This window comes from Paramisgurnus dabryanus, chromosome 1, assembly GCF_030506205.2.
Source record: "Paramisgurnus dabryanus chromosome 1, PD_genome_1.1, whole genome shotgun sequence".
In the NCBI taxonomy this organism is placed as follows: Eukaryota; Metazoa; Chordata; class Actinopteri; order Cypriniformes; family Cobitidae; genus Paramisgurnus; species Paramisgurnus dabryanus.
The window spans coordinates 65103095-65129647 of record NC_133337.1 but is presented as its reverse complement, the minus strand read 5'-3'; the positions used below and the strand labels follow the sequence as shown (position 1 = coordinate 65129647).

General features: G+C 36.5%; 1 protein-coding gene across 3 annotated transcripts in view; it reads right to left on the bottom strand.

Moving 5' to 3' along the window:
- Positions 1-26553, bottom strand: part of shisa6 (shisa family member 6) — a 101097-nt gene that overhangs the window by 12759 nt on the left and 61785 nt on the right. Inside the window, exons 5-7 of one of the 3 annotated variants that reach the window (XM_065253565.2) lie at positions 19227-19265; positions 10591-10653; positions 1260-1280 (exon numbers count right to left, since the gene is read on the bottom strand). In XM_065253565.2, coding sequence (XP_065109637.1) covers positions 1260-1280; positions 10591-10653; positions 19227-19265 — 123 coding nt within the window. The remainder of the gene's footprint in view (positions 1-1259; positions 1281-10590; positions 10654-19226; positions 19266-26553) is intronic. The other 2 variants (XM_065253566.2, XM_065253567.2) reach the window with 2 other exon arrangements.

Genomic DNA, 26553 nt, shown 5'->3' with positions numbered 1-26553 from the left:
AAAAAGTCTCTGCATGGCATCGCTGTGAGGGGTCTTTTGTAACATATTTATTCATACAAAGGTGTAAGTGGCAATTGCTTCACACAGCCAGGATCAGCAAAAAGTAAAAAAAAAAGTTTGCCTTATTTTACTCTTTTGTTGTTTTGCTTTCCTTTGATCCTGTAGCTCATGGGGTCATGCCTTAGGCAAAATACTGAAAAAATGTATTTCTTGAATGCACCGTAAGTCACTTTGCCGAGAAGCATCTGCCGAATGCGTAAATGTAATAAAACCGAACAATGCTGCTTCCTCTTTATTTCCTTTCCAAGACTTGGCATAACAGATACAGTAAGAGTCAATGACATCAACATTTAGTGGTCGTGTGTTGAGTTAGTTATGCATAACATCAGAAATGTGCAGAATTTGATTGACGCTTAGTAAATGATGATTTTAGACTTTTAAGTTTCGTAAAGGTTAAAGTGGTCATAAACTGAGAAATCAAAGTTTGATCTTCTGGTATATACACTAAGAGGTCGTTACTATAAAAACATCAAAACTTTTTTTTTGAAATGCAACTAATTGCTAACACTATAAATGGACCTCAGATCAAGATTTTAAAAATGCACTTCATAATCTATTTTACAGATCAAGGGAAATTTGTTGAATGATATAACCCCTGTAATATTTTGCACACACTTCTATACATTTGTGTACACGCTAATTAAATCACCAGGGCACTGATGAGTAGAAGTAGAGATCTTCTGTGCAGGGTTTTTTATTGGCTATTAATGGAAAAGCATCACAGACAGTGACTGGGTCATGCCCTGTCCAATCAAATTCTATTAGCTGTCTCATTGATAATGGAGGACCCTGGTTTAGTGAGTGATGTGATATGATGTGGGAGTAGTTTAGGCTGACGGCCCCCCTAGTCCCTGTGGGCCCGTGCCCGTCATGCCAGCCTGAGCCTAGTCAGACAGAGGGAGAGCAGGCGGGCGAGGATCAAGCCCTGGTTAAAAATAGGGTTGTGTGACTACCACAGCAGCAGAGGGGCTAGGACGCAACAAACACTCCAGGGATCTGGTGGGTGAATGGGGTGCTTGCAGTAGGGTAAATACGAAGGACAAGCAATGTTTATACAGCAGTTACTCTATTTTTCACTTGCTCTGTACATGCCATGGGGTTTAGTTTCGTGATATGTGAAGTGAAAAAACATCTTCATCGGAAGAAAGAGGAGAAACAGAAAAGAGAGAAAATCAAGTACGGTTGTGAATATAACTTACCGTGTCTTACAGGTCTGTGAGCTGGTCAATTCAAGGAGAAACAAAAGCAATTCAATAACATCACTGTGTTTGAGAAAGCAAATTAAATGGAAATGGGGAGGTGCTATTTGTGTATTCCTTGTAACAACGAACCATTGGTTTTGACGTGACATTTCAAGTTGTTTATTAAAACTAATGGCCCAGAGTACAGTATGAAAGCATCACAACAATGATTTTAAATATCACTGACTATGAGAGGCATCTGTGCTTGTGTAAGTAAGTGTTCCAGTGGATGGATCTCAGCTTGCACATTCAATTCTTTGGACTTGGTGATAAAACCTGGCTGCAAGCTTAGCTTACCGTGCCAGAGAAATGTGTGTAGGCTATATTTTAATATTTTCATGTAGTGAATTAGCCTCTGTATGTGAATGCATAAACCCAAGATTAAAATGATTTAGGGCACGTTTACAAGAAAACAACGTTTCTCATTTACATTATACAAGAACCACATTGTTAAAATGATCACCCATTTTTAGAGAGGGTATGCACGTGATGTCACCTTCAGCGAACGTGACTGCGGTTACACCCACTGAGTGGCAAAAAGTCTGAGTGACAGTATTAGCATAACATGAAAAACGCGTCTAAAATGGGAAAAGTAATTGTGTGATCGACTGTGCTAACAGATTCAACAAATATTTGGAGCATCCTTTTTCCAAACTGCAAAAAACACTCAAATGAGAAGTAAATCAGTTGCAGTAGCCATATATCAGGTATGTAAAATTTTGGTATAAAAAAATCCTATAAAAATACACCAATGAATACTCTTATTCTGTGTAATTGCACAAAGGTGGGATGGTTTAATAGTGTTAGGCAAGACAAACATATATGTCAGGAAAAGCAATGTCTGGTCATATGCCAATGTCCACAGACTACTGGTTGTTTGGCAAGTTGTTAGGGTCACTGTTAAGGCCAACTAAATTCAATTTAAGCTGAAAATAGTCTGTTTTACTGGCCTTTTCGCAGCAGCCGCTATGAAAAGCAGCCATTTTGTTGAATGTTTTGCCACTCAACAGGGCGTGGTCACGTGGAAAAGATGTCGCTGCATACCCTCTGTACACAATGTGCATGGCTCCTTGCATGATTGTTGGTAAATTTGAATTAAAAGTATAAACTAAAACTGTTATAATATAAATAGCGATCATTTCTCATCAGAGGACTTGGATGTAACCACTCAATTCATACGGTATGGATTACTTCGCATGGCCGTAGCTACCATTGAGAACACCGAGGTCATGAGATTCAAACCTATATCTTACCAAAATGCTGAAATCCAGTGACTATAGCTAATCTGCAATGACAATTAAGCTAAATATTATATGGATAATTAATTGTTGTGAAGTGTTGGATAGCCTATTACCTTTTAATAAGCATGGCCTGCACTTTGTGCTTGTATGTTAATAAACCTGTTAACTGAATTCTGGCCTTGTGAGACATTATATTATTATTATTATTATGTTAAGGGATGTCCTCGTTATTTGAATAATTCTGGCTATGGCCTTTCTATTTCGGCAATGTTTTTTGGGGGATGAACTTTTTGAAATGTGAGCAGTTTTTAGTTTAAGTGGATCTGACATTGAGGGGAAATATACATTTCTTGGATTTCATTACAGTACTCCGGTTTTTGTTTAAAGATGGACGAGAGAACATGTTATGACAGAATTTAACTTTTTTAGTTTACTTTTAAATAATAAGAACATTTAGTATTACAGTCTTAATTTTAACCCAGCTTCTTCAAGCGTGCGTTGTGTGGCTTTTGGAACATCATTTCTCTTACTTGTATTTCAGAAATAATAACATTTGGTCTTTTTTTAGCACAGCCACATTCCAATCATTGACCAATCAGAGCCAAGATTTAATAAGTCAAAGTAGAGACAAACAGATGAAGATACAGCCCCTAAAAATACTTATTTTTGGTGATAAGTTTTTAGTTGCTACAATATAAGTATAACATTGAGATCACTTTTATGTTTTTTAATGCTAATATTTAATGCAATGCTAGTCCCAGACTAGTATGTATGTATGTATGTATGTATGTAAGTATTTTTAACCCTAGTTTTAAAATTTTTTTAAAGTTTTATGGCATCATGTTATGACCATACGGTTATTTTCTTGAGCTGACCAGCCAACTCCAGTGTTCATTGGTTGTTGTTTATATCGATTCAATCTTTACAACCTTATTGTTTTTTTTTTACATTTATTTAGATGGATACAAAAATGACATTGTTAAAAGGGATGTTTTACAAGAGAATATATCTAAAATGGCTGAGGCTCGGTTTAATTTTATCTGTAAACATTGTACTAGTGATAAATCATTCTTGTAAAGGAAACATCATAAATCATCATGTTGTTAACAGATCAGCTGCTATAGAGATATTTGAATCAGGACAAATGGAGAGTGATTTGGAAGAAATTAGTTTGCAACACATCCATTACAGGTGGCTTATTTCTGTCCTTTGGAGTCATTCATGTAAAAATCTGTGGTTTAGTTGTTTATGTTTGGTTGGTAAAGCTGAAGGGGACTTGGCCTAGTCATCCTGGTATACTGATTTCCTTAAATCTCCTTAAATAGAGGGGAACTTTTCATGTTAGCAAAATACATATCAATGGAAAATGCCCTAGGTTAAAATAAAACACAATTATCAAAGTAAAACATATCCTGTAATACACACAGGTTGCATTATATCAGTGTCAGTGAGTTGAGCCTCCTCTAACCCTATATTCAATGTAACTTGTAGAGTGTTGTTTAGTGACTGATCAAACGGACACTCATGTCAAGCTTGATGAGGACACAGTCAAAGCTTTAAAATGTTAACTGAAAAGTTAACAAAATTCTAATGCATATGTATGCCAATTATGTTCATTAATTATTGGTTAATTTTGTACAGTATATATATTCTGTTTCCTTTAAATATACCTTGTGATTGAGCAGTCTTTCATTACTAAAGTGTTTGAATTTCAAGAAGAAGTGACCTCCACTTAAACATGGGATATTTAATCAGCTCTGTGCTTGGTTCAGCCATTTGCAGGTTTAGCTTGTTAGTATAAATGCACTTTAGCATTTTTCAGTAACTTTTTGTTTAGAGAATTACATTACTATGATTATATGAATATTAAATGGTTGCATATTCATAGTGTACTTTTTATATTAATTGTCTACAATTTGATAAAAATATCTCTGTAATTGCATTTCACTGATCTTTGTTTTGTATTGTATAATACTTTCAATAGGGGTAAATACATACTTGGTTGTATCTCTTACATTTAATTTGTTGTTAATGATGGAAGAAATATGTATTAATATATGTATCATGTTAGAATGGGTTAAAACACGTTTTGGTGGCAAACATGCAGGTAAAATACTAAATATATCACATTCTAATTCAAGTGTAACATTAATATGATTACAGTACATTAGAAATGATTTAATTAATGTCTACTGTACAAATATGTGGGCAATATATTATTACTACATTTTGTATGTTGTATTATTTATGTACTATTATTATATCTGAAATTACTGAAAGAATATTTATAAACGTTTAAAAGGTGGGTTAAAGTGTGCTTGAAGTTGTAACTAAATCCATTTTTAGAAAATAGCACAATTGAGTACACTTAATGGTGCTTTTCCATCGCATAGTACCCCACGGTTTGGTTTAGGTCAGTTCGGGTCAGCTCACCTCACTTGGGCTTTGTTAGGTTTTCCATTGAGTTTAGCAACCCTTCAGAGTGGGAGGGATTATAGGTGTGTCGTTATATTTGCGCTGCCTACTGCTGTGACATCATACTACTGAGAGTGTTGTTGTTGTACACTCCCATATATTCATTTATTTCTCAGTCCACCACAAAATTAAAATTGACCAGCACAAATAGATGTTTTCACATCTCGTTTATCACTATCTCTGTCTCACATGACAGTTTCTGTACAAACACGAATTTCCTGATTCTCAATCACTAAGCCTCATTGAAGTTGCATTTAAGCATATATGAGAACGTGCGCGTCGCGAATGTGCCGCCACAAACTGCAAGTCTGGAAAAAAATTGGTATGGTGTTCCTGATTCTCAACCTGTGGATTTTTTCATCACTAAAAGGGAGTTTGGGAACTTGCTACAAAGCACAGATGACAACAGGTTTACTCGAGACAGAGCAAGCTAGTACCAAGGTAAAGCTAATCTATTATAGCGATGACGCTGGTAGTGACGATTCTCTCAGACCAGTCAGTGATCTACAGTGTTTTCGTGTCACGTTTTTGTATCAGCTTGGGTCGCTTGGAACCCCAACCGAGGTGGAACTAAAAAAAGTTTTGGTTTCCTACGTACTGCACCCAGTGGAAAAGCTCATAAAAGTAAGCTGACCCAAAACAATACTACTTTTTAGTATATTAAGTACAAATTACTACACAGAAATAGATCACTTTTGTTACCTTACTGTTATGACTAAAAAAAAATTATTTTAGTGAACTTTTTTTCACCTGCCAATACTATTTTATATACTACTATTATACTTTAAAGTATATTCATAGATGTTTAAAGGTTAGTTCAAGTTATAATTAAAAAGATTTTTTTTTTCAATACAGACCTAGTATATTAAAGTATATAAGATCTTAAGTTTTTCTTTAGAAGTACTGTACTAAATACTACTTTTTACTAAGTTCACTCACTGAATACTAAGTTCAAATTAGTGTGCGAAAATAGAGCACGTTTAGTACACAGCAAAATCACTGGTGTTAAAATAACACCCAGGGTGTCAAATTTAACACTTGAAAAGTGTGTATATGTGTCCACACTACACTGTGTTAATTTAGTCAAAAGTGTAGTGTTAATTTAACAACACTCATTATATGTTAATTTAACACTCAATATTGTTAAATTTTACACTTTGTTCAACACTATTCATTGTTGTTTCCACACTACACTGGTGTTGGCACAGAAATACAGTGTTAAAAATTAACACTCCTAATTTAAGGTCAACACCAGTGTAATGTGAATTCAACAATGTTAAGTGTTAAAATACTGATTAATAGCCACTTTTGTTGCTAATGGGTTGTTTCTATAAAAGACAAATGGCAAGAAATATTGCAAAACCTCTTTTTATTAAAGTACATCACATTTAATATTTACATTGATACACACAACACTTTGCATTTAACAATGCTTATTTAAATACCTCAGCTACAATTAGAATACAGAATACAGTATGGAATAATGAAAGTTATCTTATACCACAGCGCAGTGACATGAAAACCACTTATTATAAGGTCTTTAATATATCAAATGAGAGTTTAAAAAAAATTAGCCACCCTACTCAAAACTTGAACATTAAAATACACTGCAATTACCTTACTGGCAGGCAGAAATGCTTATCCTTCACAATACTAAAGATTTTTCCATAACAAAACAGACATTTCAATTCAAAAGACGTTTCATTTTTCTTAAATACGTTCCAACCTGGTATTTAGTTCTGTAGTTGTTTTACTCATGATGTAGTGGAAGGCTGCATCAGTGGTCTTCATCATGGAGGGAATGGCTTTTTGGTCCAGAATGATGCAAAAATTCTGGATGCAACTTCTGTTCCCAACGCAGTGCAGGCAGGGCTGTGCCGATTCATCCCCCTCAAAGCATGGATTGATGCTCATCACCTAAGTGTTTTAAAAGAGTGTATTTGATGTGTATTTATGAACTTGTATGCATTTACATGGGGTGAACAATGCAAGCAAACTAACTGCTGAATAAATAACTAGAACAAAATACTAAAAAAACGTACATAGCACAATCAGTAGCTTCAGTTGCACATTGACCCTCTCCAGTCTTTCTTCCTTTCACAAATGAAGGCAAGAGGTGAATGAGCCAGGGAAGAGCTGCCACATCACTGTCCCGTCCTAGCAAAACAGAATTTAAACACCATGAGTATACAGTTAAACTTTAAAACCGTAAAAGTAGCAAACCCATGTACACTTACCATATTTAAACTCCTGTTGACCAGACAGAGGGTCATCCATATTGTTGTATGTTGGCTATTTTGCAATACATCACCTCAGCATATTTCTGCAGATTTTCAAAGACAAAAAGAGTCAAGAAAATACCAAAAAGGGTGCATTTTTAACCGTTATTTGAATCAAAATCATCTCAGTATAATAAATCATGTTAGAGACAGTGTACAGTACTAATGTACTGTGTGTACTCACATAACTAGTTGGTAAGCTCTTATCCTCCAAACTGGGTTAAGGAATAACAGTTCCAGAATTCATGAGTATGCCGTATTCAAATATAGTCTGGTAGGGTCCTATCACAAAAATGACAATAAAGACTCTGAAAACTCAACATTCTTTTTATATTAAAAACAGCACTCAAGACAATATGAATCTTCATTTATACATTTTCAAAATAGTAATCAATTTGATTGCTATTTAATATGACATCAATAGCAAAACGATGTATGAGAAGATAATATATTTTTATTAAAGTTGGCAGCAGGTCATGTGAGTTTCTTTCCAGATTAATAATAATAATAATAATAATAATAATAATAATAATAATAATATGTACAAAACTACATATAAAAAGATTGGTTAACTGTTCAGTTATGTCAAATAAAATGATTTATATGTATAAATATATAAACTTACCTTCTGTAATGAATTTATATAAGTATTAGCAGTCGTTTCTCATTGGAAGTCATCCATGTCAGGTCTTCTTTAATAAACTGCCCTAAAAACAGCATCTCTTCTGAATGATTTGAAGCACTCAGTGTGAACTTTCACCAAACTAGCATCTATAATGACAGAAAAAAAACAAACGTTCACGTTAGCCTTACACGTTTTACACTTTTGTATGTATTTGCCATTTGCATCTGTCTGACATCTAGTGCCACGAAAAGCTTACAACACACAATGCATCCAATCCAGCAATCTGTGCATACAAATGATGATATATTGTGAGGTTTTGGTCAAATGAATTGTTGGTTTGGCGATATTTCCCGTGTTTGCATACATCTTAGAAAAACACATGACAATGCGGTTGCTGTTTTCTCCGTGTTTTTCAGTAATTTGAATAATTAACCGATATCCGTGCACTCACGTGCATGTAAACGACCTCGTTAACTCACGGTATCTAGCCTATATGATTACCTCATAACGAGCATCATATGGTGAATAAACGAGCTTTCATTTAACTTAATTTCATACCTTCAATTTGTAGTGCATGTCGCGTTTTATCATGGTTCAATTCTTTCGTTCATATCTCCTGTTAATATTATCCTTCTTGGTTTTAAACTTTTAGCTAGCAGTTTAACTTTATACTAAACTAACAAGGGAACAACGTTACACAAGGTAGCTCTGATTAAACTGAACCAAATAACGAACAAAGGGGAAATAAAATGGGAAAATATCTTATTTAGGTTTTTTGGCATATGGCTGCGTAGAGTCAGACAGAGAAATAACAGTTTAATTTAGCTAAACCATGTGAATATTATGAGACTGATTTACCTGATCTCTTCAGTCCTCCGGTGAAAGAAAATGGCGGTAAAATCCCTGACAGGAAATGTTTAGTGGAGGCGTGGCTTGATTTACACCGCTCAGAGTGAAATCTGATAACACCCTTGTTTTACACTGACACTGTCGTGAATATAACACTGGCCTAGCAATGGCAGTGTTATTTTATTACCAGATAGTGTTAAAACAGCATCAACACTGTGTATTTAACACCATCCCTGAAAATTTAACACTGGTGATTTTGCTGTGTACATTGTGGAAAAGTGTACTAAATAAAGTGTATTTTAGTGCACTTTTTTTCACCTGGGAGTGCATGAAGCCTATCGTTCATACCCTTTTTACTCCGGAATTATGCTGGTTCCCAAGCTGGAGGTGTACTGCAGGTCAGAACCAAATTAAATTCAGCCTCATCATGCGTGGTTAGAACAGTCAGATGTTCTAACAAATAAAATTCATAGCTATTCCCAAATAGAGTCTATAAAATAAAGGTTTCTGAAAGGTTCTTTGTATGGGTGCATAAGGAACTTTTAGCATCCATAGAGGGGCGCACCTAGCAATTTTGGGCCCTATGAAAGAATATGAGGTTGAGCCCTCTACCACACCCATGTTACTAGTAATAAAACTGATCTTTGGGGAGCCCAAATTGTCCTACCTTTCTCTTAGTGAGGTCGCTGGCCATTTTGTTACACAAAAGGGTGGAAAAACTACTGTTTAAAGAATACAAAAAGATAAGAAGAAAGTGTTGCTTTTAAGACCATTTGACATAAATAGTTATTTGGATAACCAGAAATTGTTACTCTATAGCATTGCTGTGAAGAAGTACTCTTTTAAAACCTTTATTTTTAAGAGGATAGATGCTGATTTCATAGGCACCGCTTAGGTTGCTTAGCAATGGCAGATGCTACCGGGTGCCCAAGCACTTCGGATAGGAGGAGGAAAGTGACATGGTTGCGTTTTCTGCACGGTTTTAGAAGCGAAATGTAAAGCACCCCTTAAAGCACCCACCAATCAGAGAGGCTCCCTTTTTAAAGAATTTTTGAATAAAATTAATTGAGCATATCTAGCGTTTCCATGGGTGCTTTGCGATTTCGGTGGGTGCTCGAGCCCTGGAACACAGAATCGGCGCTTATGTTAAAAAGGCAGGAATAGGAACGTGGTGAATTATGGCAAGACAGCGTTTTTGATGATTGTAATCAAGGCAGATTTGTACATGTTTTGTTAGCATTACATCACCCCTAACTTCTTATGTTAGCGGATTCTGTTTTGAAATCAGGGCAGAAATGCGCAGAAAGGTTGAAGATTGGGCACCAGCACCGGAACCCATTGTGTGAAAAAGGGGTAACATTGAGGCCGCCAAACTAGATGATAAATAATGATTGAGTCAGAAGTTTTAACGGAAGGGGTCCAAAGTGCCCTTTAAAACAAAGACAGAGTAAAACAAATAGTGTTTTGAAGTGAACTAGGCAGGGGGAACCATAAAAGACCTTATTTCAAGTCTCAAAAATATATCTTGACACTTTGAGTGTCAGACGTATAAGCTTCGACATGTCATAGTGGGCCAGGAAGGCACAATAATTCCCAGCATGTCTCTGTCACATCTTACACCGGTCATAAATTGCATCCAGAACATTAGCTCAAACCCAAGGTTTTCTAAGTGGTTATGGTGATGGAAATGGACAATGCCATCGAGCTGTGCAAAGAACCAATCACTATTGTATGCACGTGAATGCTAAATAAATTAGTGAAAAGCTACAATAGGATTTTTCGGTGAAATTGGGCTGTGGAATGAGAAACATGCTCCTTACCATTTTTTGGTGTTCGAGTTGGACTACTAAGACCAAGATGGTTGTAGTTATGCTGATGGGCTCCTGCAGAAAAAGCAACGACAAGTCTGATTTGGGTGCAAAATAAACATAATCATGGCCGACTACAGTATGCGCTCCAATCCAGAACGTGAATGCCCAAATAGAAGAAATGACCTTTAGCAGAAAGGGTACACATTAATAGCAAAATAAGCAAAATGTCACAACATATACAGTACCTGTACTACATAGAAAAAAACATTTTTATGTAAAAACAATGGACATTTAAAGAGATGCACATATAGTATAACAGTTTTAGGGAGGTTTTAGAGAAAATGTGACTTTGGGGATTTGCATTCAGGTGCAAGGAAATTTAATGTTTGTCTTGTTTACCATTACAAATATCATAAACTTCTTAAATTGAGATACATTTACTTGAGAAGCAAAATGACCTGCATGAAATCAAGTATATAGACACATTTTAATACAATGATACCCTTTACTGTTCCATTCCAAGCTATGCCATAGATATTCGATTAGGCTTTGTATTTGTAAAGATTGGTAAAATTCTTACATAAAGTATTTCTTTATGAACCCCATTTCATAGACGGGGTATTGTCTGGAACAGAAAAGGGTCTCATTCTACCTTGTAAAAAATTATTTGTTGAACTTAAAATTTTTATCTCTTTCCCTGCCAGCATTTTTTAAAAAGTTGCCAGCTATCACCGGCATTTTTGATGATTTTCACAAAAAAGTAATGCCTTCCAGAAAATGCTCTTCTTTAAATATATAAACATACAATATATCAAATAAAAGAACAGAACCTCTGATTTCAAACAAAAAAGTTTTATCCTACCTTCATTTGTTCTCTTTTTATCACCTCTCAAATATGGGTAAACACGGAGTTTGAACTGTTTGACCTAAGGCAGGGGTGTCCACTCCTGCTCCTGGAGGGCCGGTGTCTCTGCAGAGTTTTATTCCAACCCTAATCAAACACACCTGATCCAGCTAATCAAGGTCTTACTAGGCAGACTAGATTCTTTGAGGCAGGTGTGTTGAGGGAAGTTTTAGCTAAACTCTGCAGGACACAGGCCCTCCAGGACCGACTTTGGACACCCCTGACCTAAGGGGATACTTCAGTGTTTTATAAGTTGGGTACCTGGTGGATAATAGCAGAAATACGGATTGCCCGAAAAACTCATTATTGGCAAGGAAGCTTTTTCTCTTCATTGAAGAGTTAACTTGTCAATGGCGGGGAAAGAATTGTGTTTAATCAACTTGAATTTACAATTCATTCAAACTTTCTTGATTTAGCTTAAAGGCAGGATATCTGATTTGATCCAGAAGCATTTTTAGTTATGCAAGTCTCAAAAATATATCTTGACACTTTGAGTGTCAGACGTATAAGCTTCGATATGTCATAGTGGGCCAGGAAGGTACAATAATTCCCAGCATGTCTCTGTCACATCTTACACTGGTCATAAATTGCATCCAGAACATTAGCTCAAACCCAAGATTTTCTTAGCATTTTTAGTTATGCAAGTCCCAAAAATATATGCTGGTTGAAAGTCTCCTCACATCCTGATAGCAATGACTTGTCTATAAAATACAAAAATGTATTTATAAATGTATACCAAAAAATTTTCAACAAATCATTAAACTCTGACCCAATTCAATTTTTGCTCCTCTTCTGTGAACGTGTTTTGCATGCCACTGCACACCCTGTTCAGGCAGACACCATATTTCCCTAGCGCATTTAAATCTGCTCTGTGCACATGATTTCAGTGCTAGAAAGCATAAAGTTAGCATTAGCATTTTTCAAAATCAGATACCCTGCATTTCAACTTATTCAACTTATTTTTATCATGTATAGCAACTCGTCACTAGTCTAAAGTAGAAAGATAAAATTTATTGTAAATTCAAGTTAATTAAACTTAAAAATGTGAGTGCAACAAGGAATTTTTACTTTTTGTTTACTGTAACTGTGGAGTAATGTGCCTACGTACAGGACTTAATTTTGTCCGCATGCTAGTTACTCGTGCAGCTGGCATAGCTAAACCTGAAACTTAGGCATTTTGTGGCCATGTAGTGTAGGGAAAAATAAGCATTAGCAACAAACAATGCATGTACAACCAACAGAGCTGCAAATATACAAATTGATGAATCTGGTTATATCTTGCCACAGTAATAAACATGTGCATACAGTACACTGCATATGACCATGGGTTAATTCCACACATTCAAAACACTCAGATTATAATCATTCAAGAAAGTATTTGAAAGGCAATGCAGGGGCTGGTTTTCCAGTTTACATATTTATTCTTATATTCCAGACCTCTTTTGCCGGACTAAAGTTGCTTTGTCATCTGTCATCAAGTCTGTTACGGGAGTGTGAATCTGTGCGTGCTGTGTTTTTACGCTGCAGGAGGCAGATGCAGTCGGTGGAGAATTGCTTTGTGATGGGACGCGGAAAGCTTGTGGCTTGTAAGGATGCTGAGACAGGCTACCGAAGCATCCAATGTGAGGTCCACGGTGTAGTGAGCGATGATGAATGACAGCTATTCTGAGCTGGCAAAGATGTGCTCATGAAGCGGCGTGATAAATGGATGAATACTAGAGGGAGCACAGCGTCATGCTCATCTGGATATCTGCTGTTGTGCCTGTTTAAAAATGCATTAGAGTGACTAGTTTAACATCCATTTACATCTGTCAAGCAGCTCGGATGACTGAGGACCCCTGTTTCCTTTGAATCAGAGTCGATCGTTTCTGTTAATCCATGTGATGAGGATGTCTTTACTCCATGATTGTGGTTCCCTGTGGTTTGTTCATTATGTATAGATTTAAAGGCAGGGCATCGATTTATCTAGAACAGACGTTTTAACCTTTAGAGATAATATAATGATTTGTACAGCACTGAAAAAATGATTTATTCAATTTACTAAATTTTTTTTAGGTAAGTGGTTGCAATCAATTTATTTAAGCTACATTTAAAAAAATATATTAGTAAAGTAAAACTTTTGTTTAAATGTATCTTAAATAAATCGATTGCAACTACTTACCTTAAGAAATTGAGTAAATTGAATGAATCAGTTTTTTCAGTGAGGCAATTTGATTAAACTTAAAAATTGAGGGCAATTTTTTGTGTATAGAATATTTACTGAGTTATCTGAGTTAGAACAGCAAAATCCCCATTTCCCATGTTGTTTCCAACCTATTTTGCACTACAGTATATCTCCATCTGTAACTCTTGAGTACCTCTTCATTTACACCAAACCAGAAATATGTTTCTGTGAACTTTTTTCATTTATACCAGTGTGCCTTACAAAAAGAAACTAAATGTGTCAAGAATTTTATAACTGCACTGAGCTGAACCACTAAGTGGTTAATTCGTATGCCACGATTGTACGGATCCCCGGGGTTTGACACACACCCATGGTTAGAAATGACTGCCTTACCCTAATCCGAAAAATACTGCATTAGTCTGAACTTCACCCTGCACCATCTTCTCCTGATTAAAACTGACAAAGTAAAAGTTAAGAACCACTTAAGAAGTCACTGTGTCTCAGGTCCACTACATTCACATCGGCACAGATGAAAATCCAGAGCTCAAAACTCAGCCTCGAGCTCTAATTAATAAGAAGCATCGTCCAGTTCAATGATCCCGGCTTTAATCTGGGGACCAATTAGTTGCTTTTGAGAAGCCGGTTAGTTAAATTCTGGCTGCGGCCAGGAGGTCTGCTCTCCCAGCCAAACATGCACCAGTATTCTGTCAGACTCTCTCTCAACATACATGCCAATTTGAACTTGTTCAGCCTACGCCTCTAATGTCATTAAGTCAACAAGATGGGGCTCAAAAGATTGATCATTACATGGTGCAGGTCTGAGAGGTTAATGACGAATTTAAATAGTATTAAACGAAGCTCCTAATACAGTTTGAGGTCTTCAATGATATTAAGTTAGACAATTATGCATCTTATATAAGTACAGTTTGTGAACTAAATATCAAATGTAGAAATAAAACAGGGTATTTTTGTTTGGTTTTTAAAAGCATGCAGGCCAAACCTCGAATAACTTTAAAGATGATTTCAATCAATGCATATAGAAATTACAATTAGCTTCCATTTAAGAAGTTGTTAACCATATATCATTTTAACATACACCTCGTTCTGCAATTAAACGCACTTTGTATGAATCAGACACGACAAATGATGTTGCTATGGTCTTTTGAAACAAAAACTGTATGGGTGGCAAACTGATCCCGATTCTTATACAGCCGAAATATTGTCACTTTACACATTCACGTCTGATATAACCTGACAACACATTCCAGTATGCATAGTAATGTCCAGATGGCCCAGCAATGATTCACTAGTTTGACATTTCTGTTGCATTTTTAGTAGGGAATGAAATGTATCAGCATCCTTACGCACACATTCCTGAAATGTTTTTTTACCCATTAATGGCATAAAAGTTGTAAACCTGAGATATGGTATCTAACTTGAGCTTAAAGTCACAATGAAATGGAATTAGCGATTGCCCTATTTTCTTCATCGTACCGAGTAAAATGGCTTCTGAAATTAAAAAAGGTAGGACTTGACTTGAATTTGCACAGCAATAATTTATTGAATAGTTGGAAGTTGGGTCATGTTGCTATTTGCTAATCGCTGCAATTTTTTTCCCAGACTCAGCCAAATGCCACACCATGGCTGCTTCCAAAAGCTTAGGCCGAAGGTATACTAGGGATGTCCGCGTATGCGCGCCGTTCACATGATGTCATTTTCGTCATCAGAAGGGTCCGGGTGCAGCCCAAAATTTGAGACAGTGCGGACAGTTCGCGTACAGTCCAAGTACAACAGCGCATGCGCATGAAAATTTTTAGACAGGACACTCCACTAAAAACAATTATACAAAGGAAATAGACAGCATTAACACACACACTATCGCTTTTGTTCTTTAATTTTTCTTCATTCCTTACCATAATGTTTGATTCCTGTTCTTTGTTGTCTTGTTGTTTGTCCTAAACTGTGTTTGCAATGGTGGATCGGTTACTTTTCTTCACCTATCCTAATGTTTTAATGTACTGTAAATGTCGCTAAATCAGTGCTGCCCTGACGGCCTGGTAGAGTAATAATTGGAATAAGAAATCATTTGCATTTCGTATAGTGTTGTTTCCCGGCATCTTTGTGTTGCTGCAGGGAGTATACTTGGAAAGCTGCGCGGACGCGTGCGCGCACGAGTCGGACGCGGAAAAAAGGTATACCCTGGCCTTTAGGCAGCTGACTTGTTGCCTGGCTGCCTCATAAGGCAAATGTGTTTGTGTTTCCCCCTATATTTCTATTTTTTTTAATGGTTGGTCTTGAGATTACCTGTTGGGTTGAAAATGTTTGGAAACCCTGATATACAATACACAAGCAAGATTTATAAAGTATGCATGCAGGGGAAACCAATGGAAAAATTAAAATCCTTATCTTAATTTTTAGTACTTAGATCATGTATATTGCCAAATAATGTAAGGTTACCTTGTGTCAAAAAAGAACAAATATACTGTATAATGGACTTTATATTCATATGAAACTTGCTTTTTTCCCAATAAACTGACGAGTTTTGCATCAAATAGATTTTTGTTTACTTGCAATAGATGATGAATAATGACTTTTCATTGATGATTCATTGTAACATCTATGACAAGCACACATAAATATAGACGCGTCTTAAAACAAAACTCGTGTTCTAGCGCTTTGAAAAATCAGAACAAAGTGGCGCGTCCTGCGTTTTCCATGCATTTTAGATGTTAATGGACCCAAATGCAAGAATTCTTCCAATAAGTGGTCGGGACTTGGGACACAATCAACTTGGGCATAAAGGGGTGGGGACATCTCCCACCCTCAAATTACGAGAGTGGGGCTAGATAAGTGGTGGCAGCCTAGGAACAGCAAACTTCAACCCAGTGGCATGAAAACACCGGCCCTCCTGGACCGACCCACCAGGAATTATCCCGGTCCTCCCTATGGCTTTTCCGGGCCTTCATAGGCAGCGTAACAGAATTCTGTTTGAAATGATAACTTATCCCAGATTTGAAAACAACAATACTAATTTCTCACTAGAAATGGAATCAAAAGGTGTAAAAAGTGAAAATAAAACCTATGAACGCTCAATTTGTTCTCCAGCTGCTTTCTTGGCTGCCATTTAAATTTTTTTTAAGTCGACCAGGCTCGCCCAATCACATTTCCTGCGCACACCCACGCATAGAACTATGGAACAAAACCATAAAGGTATATCAGGAGACACTTTGTGGAGTGGAGGAGATTTGCATTTTTGATTAAAGATTTTAAGATATGATTTTTTTTTAAATAATGAAGCTCATTAATAAAGCTGAATTGTTAAAAATACTACAATATAAAAAAAATATATTTTTTCATTTCATTGTGACTTTAAACAACTTCCTGTTATAGTTGTGTTTGTGATTTCAAAATGCTGTGTGCTTTAAAATTAATCACAAATCAACACCCCAACAGTCATTACAGCAATACAGTGACTTAATGAGTCGTCTTATTAAATTACCTCAATATGGAAGCTACCTAAAAATAAGCAAGTTAAATATAGTTCATTTACGACTGAGGCATGATTAAGATTTTCTCTAATTACAGAAATGAAGTTCAAATCACATCAAAAATGTATTAGAAAAACAAGAAGCAAGGAAACAAGGTCATGTGAGAACATTTGCATGAACAGCTGTGTAGCCTGTAGTGCAGTGTTCCCTCATGTCTCAGTTCAACTTCGTGTTGTCTGGAATAAGCAACACGCCTCCTGCCTTTTTGATGAAAATGATGTGCCAAAATCTAAGGTCACACCAAAAATAAATACATCTGCCCCATCTGAGACCATGAGTACAAAAAGCTTTTACATGACAGAAATTCTCAATCCAAACTCTCACAAAATCCAAAAGGAAACAGATAAAAACAATGACGCACAGTCTGGAAGACACACACTCAAGCCCGCCCTGCTCTCAAGAGGTAATGCTGTTCAGACTAACAAGCGGCCCGGAAGGGATTGAGACAGCGTCGACATGAGAACGTGGGAGGGCTTGAGAACAAAAACGCCATGTTCCCTTTCAGAAGTTTATGCACCTGCTCTAAATGCACATCTATGGTATTCTATTAACAAAGCCATGCACGAAGAGCAGGTTGGGTATTAATGATGTTGTGGGGGAACAAGGTCCGCCCCAACGGGCCTGCTGACAGTTTGAATCCAATTGGCTTGCCCTTCTTCTCTGGTTTTGACAAACGCAAAGCCACTGGGGTTTGGCATTTAACCACTGACAAAAACTGTTAACATTTAATTCTGAAATGTTAAACGGCATAATAGCGCTACATGTGGAAATCTGGCCTCAAATGTTTTTGGGGTAATTTGTCGTTTTGCTCAAGGTTAGTCTTGTCCTGGTAAAAATGTAAAATGCATGTTTTGTACTTGAGCTGTAATTGAATATAACCAATACAGTATGTGACCCAATCTGTAAAAACCCAGCTAAGTTTTTTATTAAATATATATAAAATCACCCTACCCTACATAATGTAAAAAACATTCTGTGAAAATATAACCTTGATATTTTTAATATTAACTGAGTAAGGCCGTGTCAAAATCAGCAAGAGAAATCAAACTTTGATGCACCTATTAGATTAGATTGAGACTTTAACCTGGATTTCACAGACAGGGTCACATATAATATTCATTAGCTGACCAGTAACATCAAAGTGTTCATCATTTATTGTATGTTTTACACTCATGGATCTTGAGGTGTAAAAATGATCTGTATTTCCTGTAAAAGTGCTGTATGTACATTGGCAAAATACATACTGATAGGCTCTTGGAGTGGTTATACAACTTCCCTCTCAGGATCTGAATGAAAACTACTCCACTGAGTCATTTAGCAATACCACAGACATTTTAGCAATTTCACGGACATTGACCCACACCCAGAACGGGCACTTGATACTAAAAAGCATGTTAGGAGAGCCTGCAAGCAACCAAAAGGGACATTAAAGTATACAAGGGATGCTTACAGAGCATTTCATATTTGTTTTATTGTGTTTTTATTCACTGTGCTGTTATAACCTCGTAATAACATGTAATAAGCATTTAATAACAATAAGACATTCATATTTTAAACACAACAAGAAATATAATGAAAAAAATGACCCAATTTTTCTTGCACATACCAGGTTCGGGGATGCCAGCAGAAGATCTTCCTTTGCAAGAAGCATCGTCACGTTGCCCACAGGGATAAGCACAGATTTTTCTGATGTCTTCTTTAATTAATAAGAAGTAACATCATTCAAAACTGTCTTTATCCCTGCGCTTGCATGTGTGCTCCTCTGGGTGCCGAAGCCAAAGGCACTCTGAATCCGATGCAATGGAGGAACAAAGACACTACAGGGGTGCAGATTAAGCAGGAAAAGAATGCTTGGCTTTTAATGAGAGACGTTTATAAAACAAAGCTCTAATAAACCATTTTCCACAGAGCTACATGGTGGCGAGTGAGTTTTACATGGACTTACACATCCACCACAAACACAGACAAAGAGCAGAGGCAGAAAGGCCAAAGAAAGAAACAGTCAACTACACAAAATTGGCATTCCTACCATGGTGACTTTGAGACCGGACCGGCCAGTGCTTTTCCCCTAGAAGACACAACCAGGCAAAGTGAAGGTGTGAGAGAGCGAATGAGAGAAAAGATTGTTGCACTAAATCCATGCACAGGGAAATATCCATAATACGGTGATCTCTGGAAAGTGGGAGAGGGCCATTTATTACAAAATTGTCACTCAGAGAAGAGATTAATGTCTAAGTTGTCCTTCCGCTTGGCAAACAATGGCTTTAGACAAAATTAATTAGGATAGAATGAATCACTATGCAGCTTTCCAAGTGACTGAAGTCGTGCTGAAAGAAATGCGTCACCCGAATGAATACGTTTTGAAAAATGCTGTAATTATTTCTGTGAGCATGAAACGGCATACATTTGAATAACTAGGAAATAAACAGTGAAGAAAAAACAGTTTGAGTACGCCACATTTTATGCAGTTGCAAAATCCACAATTCAGTTAAGGTAGGCAGTGCATTGAAATTAAAGGGGTCGCATTACGCCTGACTACCTCATGGTTGTTTACTCAAAAAAACACATTATATATTTTACATATTTGTTGTACCGCTCGTCTCAGTTTGTCTCAAACGCTCTGTTATTATGGACTCTATGAAAAAGACTCCTGAAACGCTGTGATTGGTCAAGCAGGTCCAGTCTGTTGTGATTAGTGTTTCGCTTAGAATGTGTCAGAAATGTCCCGGGCCGTTACCATACTCAATTTACTCAGGAAGCACGCATTGTAGCTTCAGCTTTTCACATGTATACAATCCAACCCCAGATTTACCAGTAAGAGTCCCGTTCCAAGTGGTCTCGTCCAGTTTTGCCATCAGTTTAATGCAAGTGTCAAGCTTTGTAAGTGTAAAAGCCAAAATTCTTTACCATGGTGATAATACAATCACTAAATCAACTGCTCTTTCAACACAATCTCATGGCAATTTGTACCTATTGTACAAGGTGTGTAATTTATTTAAATTTGTACGTCCACATGTGTATCATTTTCTTTTGCCCTTGTGACATTGGGCTTAGGGGCGGGGTTTCATTATTGTTTTTTGTATAATTCACTTTATACAAATTAATACAAATTAGCCAACTCGTAAAAAAACATACAAATTCCTATGAGATTAGGCTGGCACTTTTTTGACTTCTTTTAAGCAGCTTAACTCTTTCCCCGCCACTGACGAGTTAATTTGTTAATTAAGAGACAACGCTTCCCTGCAAATGACGAGTTTTTCAGGCATTCCGTATTTCTGCTATTATCCACCAGGTGGCGCTCTAAGAGATGCTCACAAGTCTCTGAGCTCGAGTCAAGTCAAGTCTCATGTCTCCAGGCTCAAGTCCAAGTCAAGTCTCAAGTCTCGTTGTAACAAATAAAACTCTTATAACAAATAAAGAAATTACAAACATTTATAAATAAGAACAAAGTTGCACATTAAGTAAGGTCTAAAATTAGCATTAGGAAATGGAATTAAATGAATAATAACACTTTTTTATTGTACAAATTAATTATTATTATTATTGTTATTATTGTTATTATTAGAGCAACCAAATTGATTTTCTCTTTGCCTTGGGTTGTTTGATTAACATTAATGACACAGACTTAAGTTGGTTAATTGAGGTTACTGTCTCTTTAAGAACATATAAGCCCAGACTGGTTTCTTAAGACTTAAACAAATGTTTTACAGAAAGAAAGATTTGGCTTAGGAATCGCATGCGAGCCCAACCGCTGATCCGTCACAGCACTAACCAAAGCTTCCGATGAATGGCACAGCAGCAGCCGGTGCAGTCGACATGTATGTTCGCTAATGTGTGGCCGCGCGGGGCAGAGCTCAGCGAGCAGTGAGCTCATTAGACGGTTCCTAAAAATAAAAAATTGTTCACGAGTCCCGCGGCTCGAGTCGAGTCTGAAGTCTTTGAGGATGAGTCTCAAGTCGAGTCTGAAGTCACTGTGTGTGTGACTTAAGTCGCACTCAAGTCCGAGTCTCAAACTCGAGTCCCATCTCTGGGCGCTCTTAACAGTTCAAACTCTGAGTTAGGGCTGTCAAATTTTTATTCGAATTTCGAATATTCGTCGAATGTAAAAAAAATATGCATATTCGAACTTAAAACTTTGCATTCGAATTTTACCTGTGTCAGGAAGCTCACGCAACATGATGATGACGTAACTGACGCGGATTGTTAGAGCGTTAGCGGCTCAGCCAACTATGCGGAGCAAGCCAGCGTTATTCATTTGAAAAATAGCAAGAAAAGACAGTGGGGATTACGAGTCGGACAGAATACATATTAAAAGGGCTGTGTGATGCTGCTTTGGTTTTTGGAGCATCAACTGGAATTCATCCGCAAAGTGAAACTAGCTGAGATGACAGAATTAGTGTCGTCTGCTTCTAAATGCAGTTTTAAAGTTTAAAATAACTGATCAACACGAAAGTGCCAGAATACAGCTGCTTGTTTAGCAACATTAAAACCATATGTGCATCTACAGAGTCCACACCCCATATGAGAGAGTTGCAATGTAACGCCGCGGTGGCTTTATTTTTATAACTGACTGGAAACTTGACTTTCACCTGGACATTTGATATGCAAGTTTTTCATCAACATTATCTGTGTGAAATATAAACATGATGATCATCTGCCAACTCGACTGTTTCAGCACGTACAGTTAATAACGGAGAGTCTGCTTTATTAACGACTTCGCTCTGCGCGTAAGTTAAACATTTCTGTTCTGTACTTTATTACTCGCATATATGTAAGGGATAATCCACGGCCAGCCATGCATTAAAGGGTTTTAATGCACGACGTAGAGGCGAAGAACCACCCGACGCATAGCGGAGGGTGGTTGCCTCTGCGAAGTGCATTAAAACCCTTTAATGCATGGCTAGCCGTGGATTATCCCGCTTATACCTTGGTTATTTGCCAAGTTAAAGCTGTAATTAATGTTTACAGTGTAATTTTAACCGACAGGTAAAAAATGACGGTCATCTTCTTAAGTTAAGGCTCGCACTCCGTCCGCTTTAAATAAAGTAGTGCCATTGTATTGCATTTATTTAAATGAATTATCATATTTATTTAAATTCATTAAATAATTTATGAATGACAGCCAACACTGACAGTGACAAGGCAATCTTTATTTGAACTAATCATTTATTTAAATGAATTATGTAAAGTGTGAAATAAAACCGACGTCTCTAACCACGATTACTATATAAGGACACATTACATTTATTGAAATGGATTAAATTAAATGAAAACAAAAATCAAACAGTTGGAAATCTCTCTCTCGCTCTCTCTGCAAGTGTAACTGTGTTACTATGGTTACCAATGTTTATAGTAGTGGATTAATTTCTAACTTTAATCAAACTGACTGGAACTACCTGTGCGTTAAACGGTTTTAATGCACACCTTCCAGCCAATCAGAATCGAGTATTTAAACAGACCATGGTATAATTCTACATATTTTCAACCAAGGAACACACAAAATATAATATAAGTTGTTGTGAATAGTGTTTAAGCTTGACAAAATTTAAATGACTAATGATCTCTCCCACTTATTTTGGCTTAAATAAAGATTCATTCGTTTTCATACTTTATTAGAAACACGTAAATTTATCTACTTATATAAAATGCCCTATATTAATATGCATTGTCTATGTATGGCATCCGTTTTGTACATTTACAGGTGCACAAATATACTGGTTAATTTTGATTTCATTAAGACACCGTTGTGTTCTGTATTGACTGAGGCTCTGTACATTTTTTTGTAAATTTAATTAATGTATAACACACGCTGGCTGTTGAGGCATTTTGCACTTCCAGATATCTATGTGCACTTTTGTTCCTTTGCATATGAATTTAAGAAATTATGTTTAATTTATTAGTGTTTATAACATTCATTTTAACAAAAAATATGCTGTGCATAATTTGTTTATATTATTGGGGCTTTGTGCTGCGCCCTCTTGTGGGCTTTTAGGAGTATTTTCTCCAAGATAAAGTAGGTCTTTATAATTCGAATATAATTCGAATTTTATTATTTTTCAAGGACGAATTTCGAATGTACTTGTTCAGCCATTTTGACAGCCCTACTCTGAGTTTTTGTGAAGGACTTTTGATAGAGATCAGATTCAGAGTTATGATCAAAACATACACAATTATCTCAGCTTTTTTAAGAAACCTACCCATATTTAAGATAAAAAGAGAACAAATGAAGGTAGTATTACATTTTTTGTTTGAAAGCGGAGGGTCTGTTCATTCATTTGAATTATTGTATGTTTATATATTTAAAGAAGAGCATTTTCTGGAAGGCATTAAACTTTTGTAAAAATCATGAAAAATGCTGGCACTGGCTGGCAACTTTTTTTAAATGCTGCAGTGGAAAAAGATAAGGGGAGGTTCAGATTTCACAGTTTTTGCATGCTTAAATAAGTTATGTTAAATGTAGACTCTTTTTTTCCAGCCACGTCAGCGGCGCAGCAATTTGAAAATATTTCAACTTTACAGAATGCAGATCATGTGAAAAGAACTAAGTAATCAGCTTTAACCTTTAAGTATCAATATTGGGTGATGTAAACATTGGATTATTTCGCATTAACTCAAGATGGAGGAACAGCTGACCATAGCTGTACAGGGATACACAGAACGAACTAACTGTCAAATTTGACACAAATAGAAGAAACAATGCACGAAGACACATTACTGAATCTATGGGGAGTGCGGCTCAATGTTGCTTAGCAATGTCACACACTACCAGACCACAGCCACCCAATCATGTTGGAAAGGGAAGGAATGTGGCGCAGTCGCGTTTTCCGTGTGGTTTTAGACATGAAATGTGAACCACCCCTAATATGGCTTTGCTCGCTTTTATGCATATTTTTCTGGGTTGGGTTTATTTGAATTCAGGGGTTTATCACAACCTTTGCACTCAAGAGAACAGAATTTTTTTTATAGATTTGGACTCTGTGTATTGTTCAGTGTTTCTTTGTACCACATCTTTGACTAACGTTTTTTCATTTTTGTGGCACAGAATGACTGTCAGAGTCGGAGAGGCCTGTAATCTGCTCCTAGCTTATGGCAGGATAATAGTTGACTTCAGTATTCACATCAAATCTGATGTGGCAGAAAAATTCAATTTCAACAGAATCACTCTGAGTTATGGTGGCAACACCCTCTTACTTTTTATTATCAACATCTGCTAAGCCACCGACCGTATGGCAATACATTGAATATATCTGATTTTATCAAAATGAAGCTTCCATTTCGCTAACTAAAGCTCCTACATGGCTTTATGAGTTTTCTTTAGAAGCTTTAGGTTTCGGCTAACGCTGTCCCTTCTAGTGATTAAAAATGAAGAAAGAGAACAGGTGAGATATAGAAAAAAAAAACGTGATGAAAGGCTACAGAAAAGTTGCAAACAGTAATGCGCTGTTACCACAGGCTAGCAGAGGTGTACTGCTTTGATCCATCATTATTGATTAAATATCAGACTTTTTTCACCCTCAGAAGCTCAGTGAAGGAGTGGGTTTCAATTTCTCGGTGAGATTTAAACTGCTGAGGCACAGCCTGGTCCTGAAACCCACTCGGGCTGACCTTGTATCTCTGTAAATGGTCACCATTCTATGAGGGGTTAATACTTGAAATCTCTGAGGTGCTTGAGTTTTGATTTATGAACGCTGCATTAGATTCGCTGTTGTTTATAAAGTAATGACTGTACTGGATTTTTATTAAACATCTGTCTTTGTTTTTTATTATTATTGTTGACATGCACTAAATTTTAGATGAGTTTAATGCTCTGTTGGGTGTAAAAGTACAATCTGTGACTCATCGAACTATGAAGCCAAATAATGCACAATGAAAACGAATGCTTATTGCAACATGAGCACAATTTTCTGCAAATACTCATATTAAACATTTTGTTTTAAGGATTGTTTTGTCTATTTTTATCTATTTAAACCGGCAGGACATATAGGTGTGTAAAAGACCAATCTATGTTGCAAGCCAAATCTAAACTCGTGTTGCTATATGAGCACATTAGCTCAATATGTCACAGCACATGCACAAACCAGACCAAACAATCTCGTAGCAATTCAAAACTATTATACAAGGTGGCTAATTTGTATGAACTCATTCATACGTTTTAACATAATCTGCTTTCGCCCCAGTAATGTTGGGTTTCGTGCCTTTTCTGGATAATCCAGCCTGATCTCACGAGAAATCGTACATATTTTATGAGTTGGCTAATTCCTATTAATTCATGTGAAGTTAATTCTGCAAAATTTTACGATTCTCATAAAAAAACAACATGACGAAAAACGAACCCCTAACCCCACAACTTACCCCAACATCACAGGGGTAAAGGCAAACCGTACCAAAACCTACGACTGTGGTCATATGAATTAATACGAATTAGCCAACTCATAAAATATGGATGAATTCTCATGAGATAGCGTTGGATAATTGTACGTTTTTGTATGATTCACTTCATACGTATTCATGCAAAATCAAATTAGGTACGTTTTCATGTTAAATAACGTAAAACTAAATCCTCAAGAAAAAAGATTCAGGAGAAACTGAAACTTCTTGTGAAACTACCAATTAAGAAACATCTCTGGCCCAATGGCAGCCCCCCATTGGCTAAAATAATTTTTCTTTAAATAAATTATATTCCAAAACAAATATACTGATTTATTTAGGTTCTTATAAGTTTTTAATCAATCCTTTTTAAGATAGTTTGTAAAACAATTGTTAATCTGGTCATAATATTTGTATTGATCAAAAACTTGGTGCTCTGTAAAGTCCCTATTTTATCCAGCCGACCAATCATGGTGGAGAAGAGGCGGGACAAATACTACACAGTCCAACTGGAGCATCTTTCCTTTACTGAACAACAACATATAGTTAATATAACTTTAATCTTAATCTTTAGTTTGTGGTAAAATCATGGCACTTGATCCGATATAGATAGTATGATAGACCAGTCTGGCCCCCCAAGCTCTGATAATTTTACTCTTTCTGTAACAAAAGGTTTATGAGGTTTTGTGACTTTAGAAATTGTACTTTAATGTTAAAGTAAGATTAAAGTCACCTATAAGGGGCCATTCAATCTAAAAAAAAGAATAAACTCCAAAAGTGTGTTTAATGGTGTCCTATCTGACCCTGCACAGACTGAATGCCAGATGCTGCGGGGCACTTGTATGGAACGACACCTGTCTGACATTTTTGCAGGACTGTGGCTGTTTGAATTAGAGAACTGCTAGGCAAAAACTGCAATAGAGATGCAGACAGCCAATGAGTCGAAGCGCCACAAAGATGTCACAGAGGTGCTGACAGAACTGTGTGTG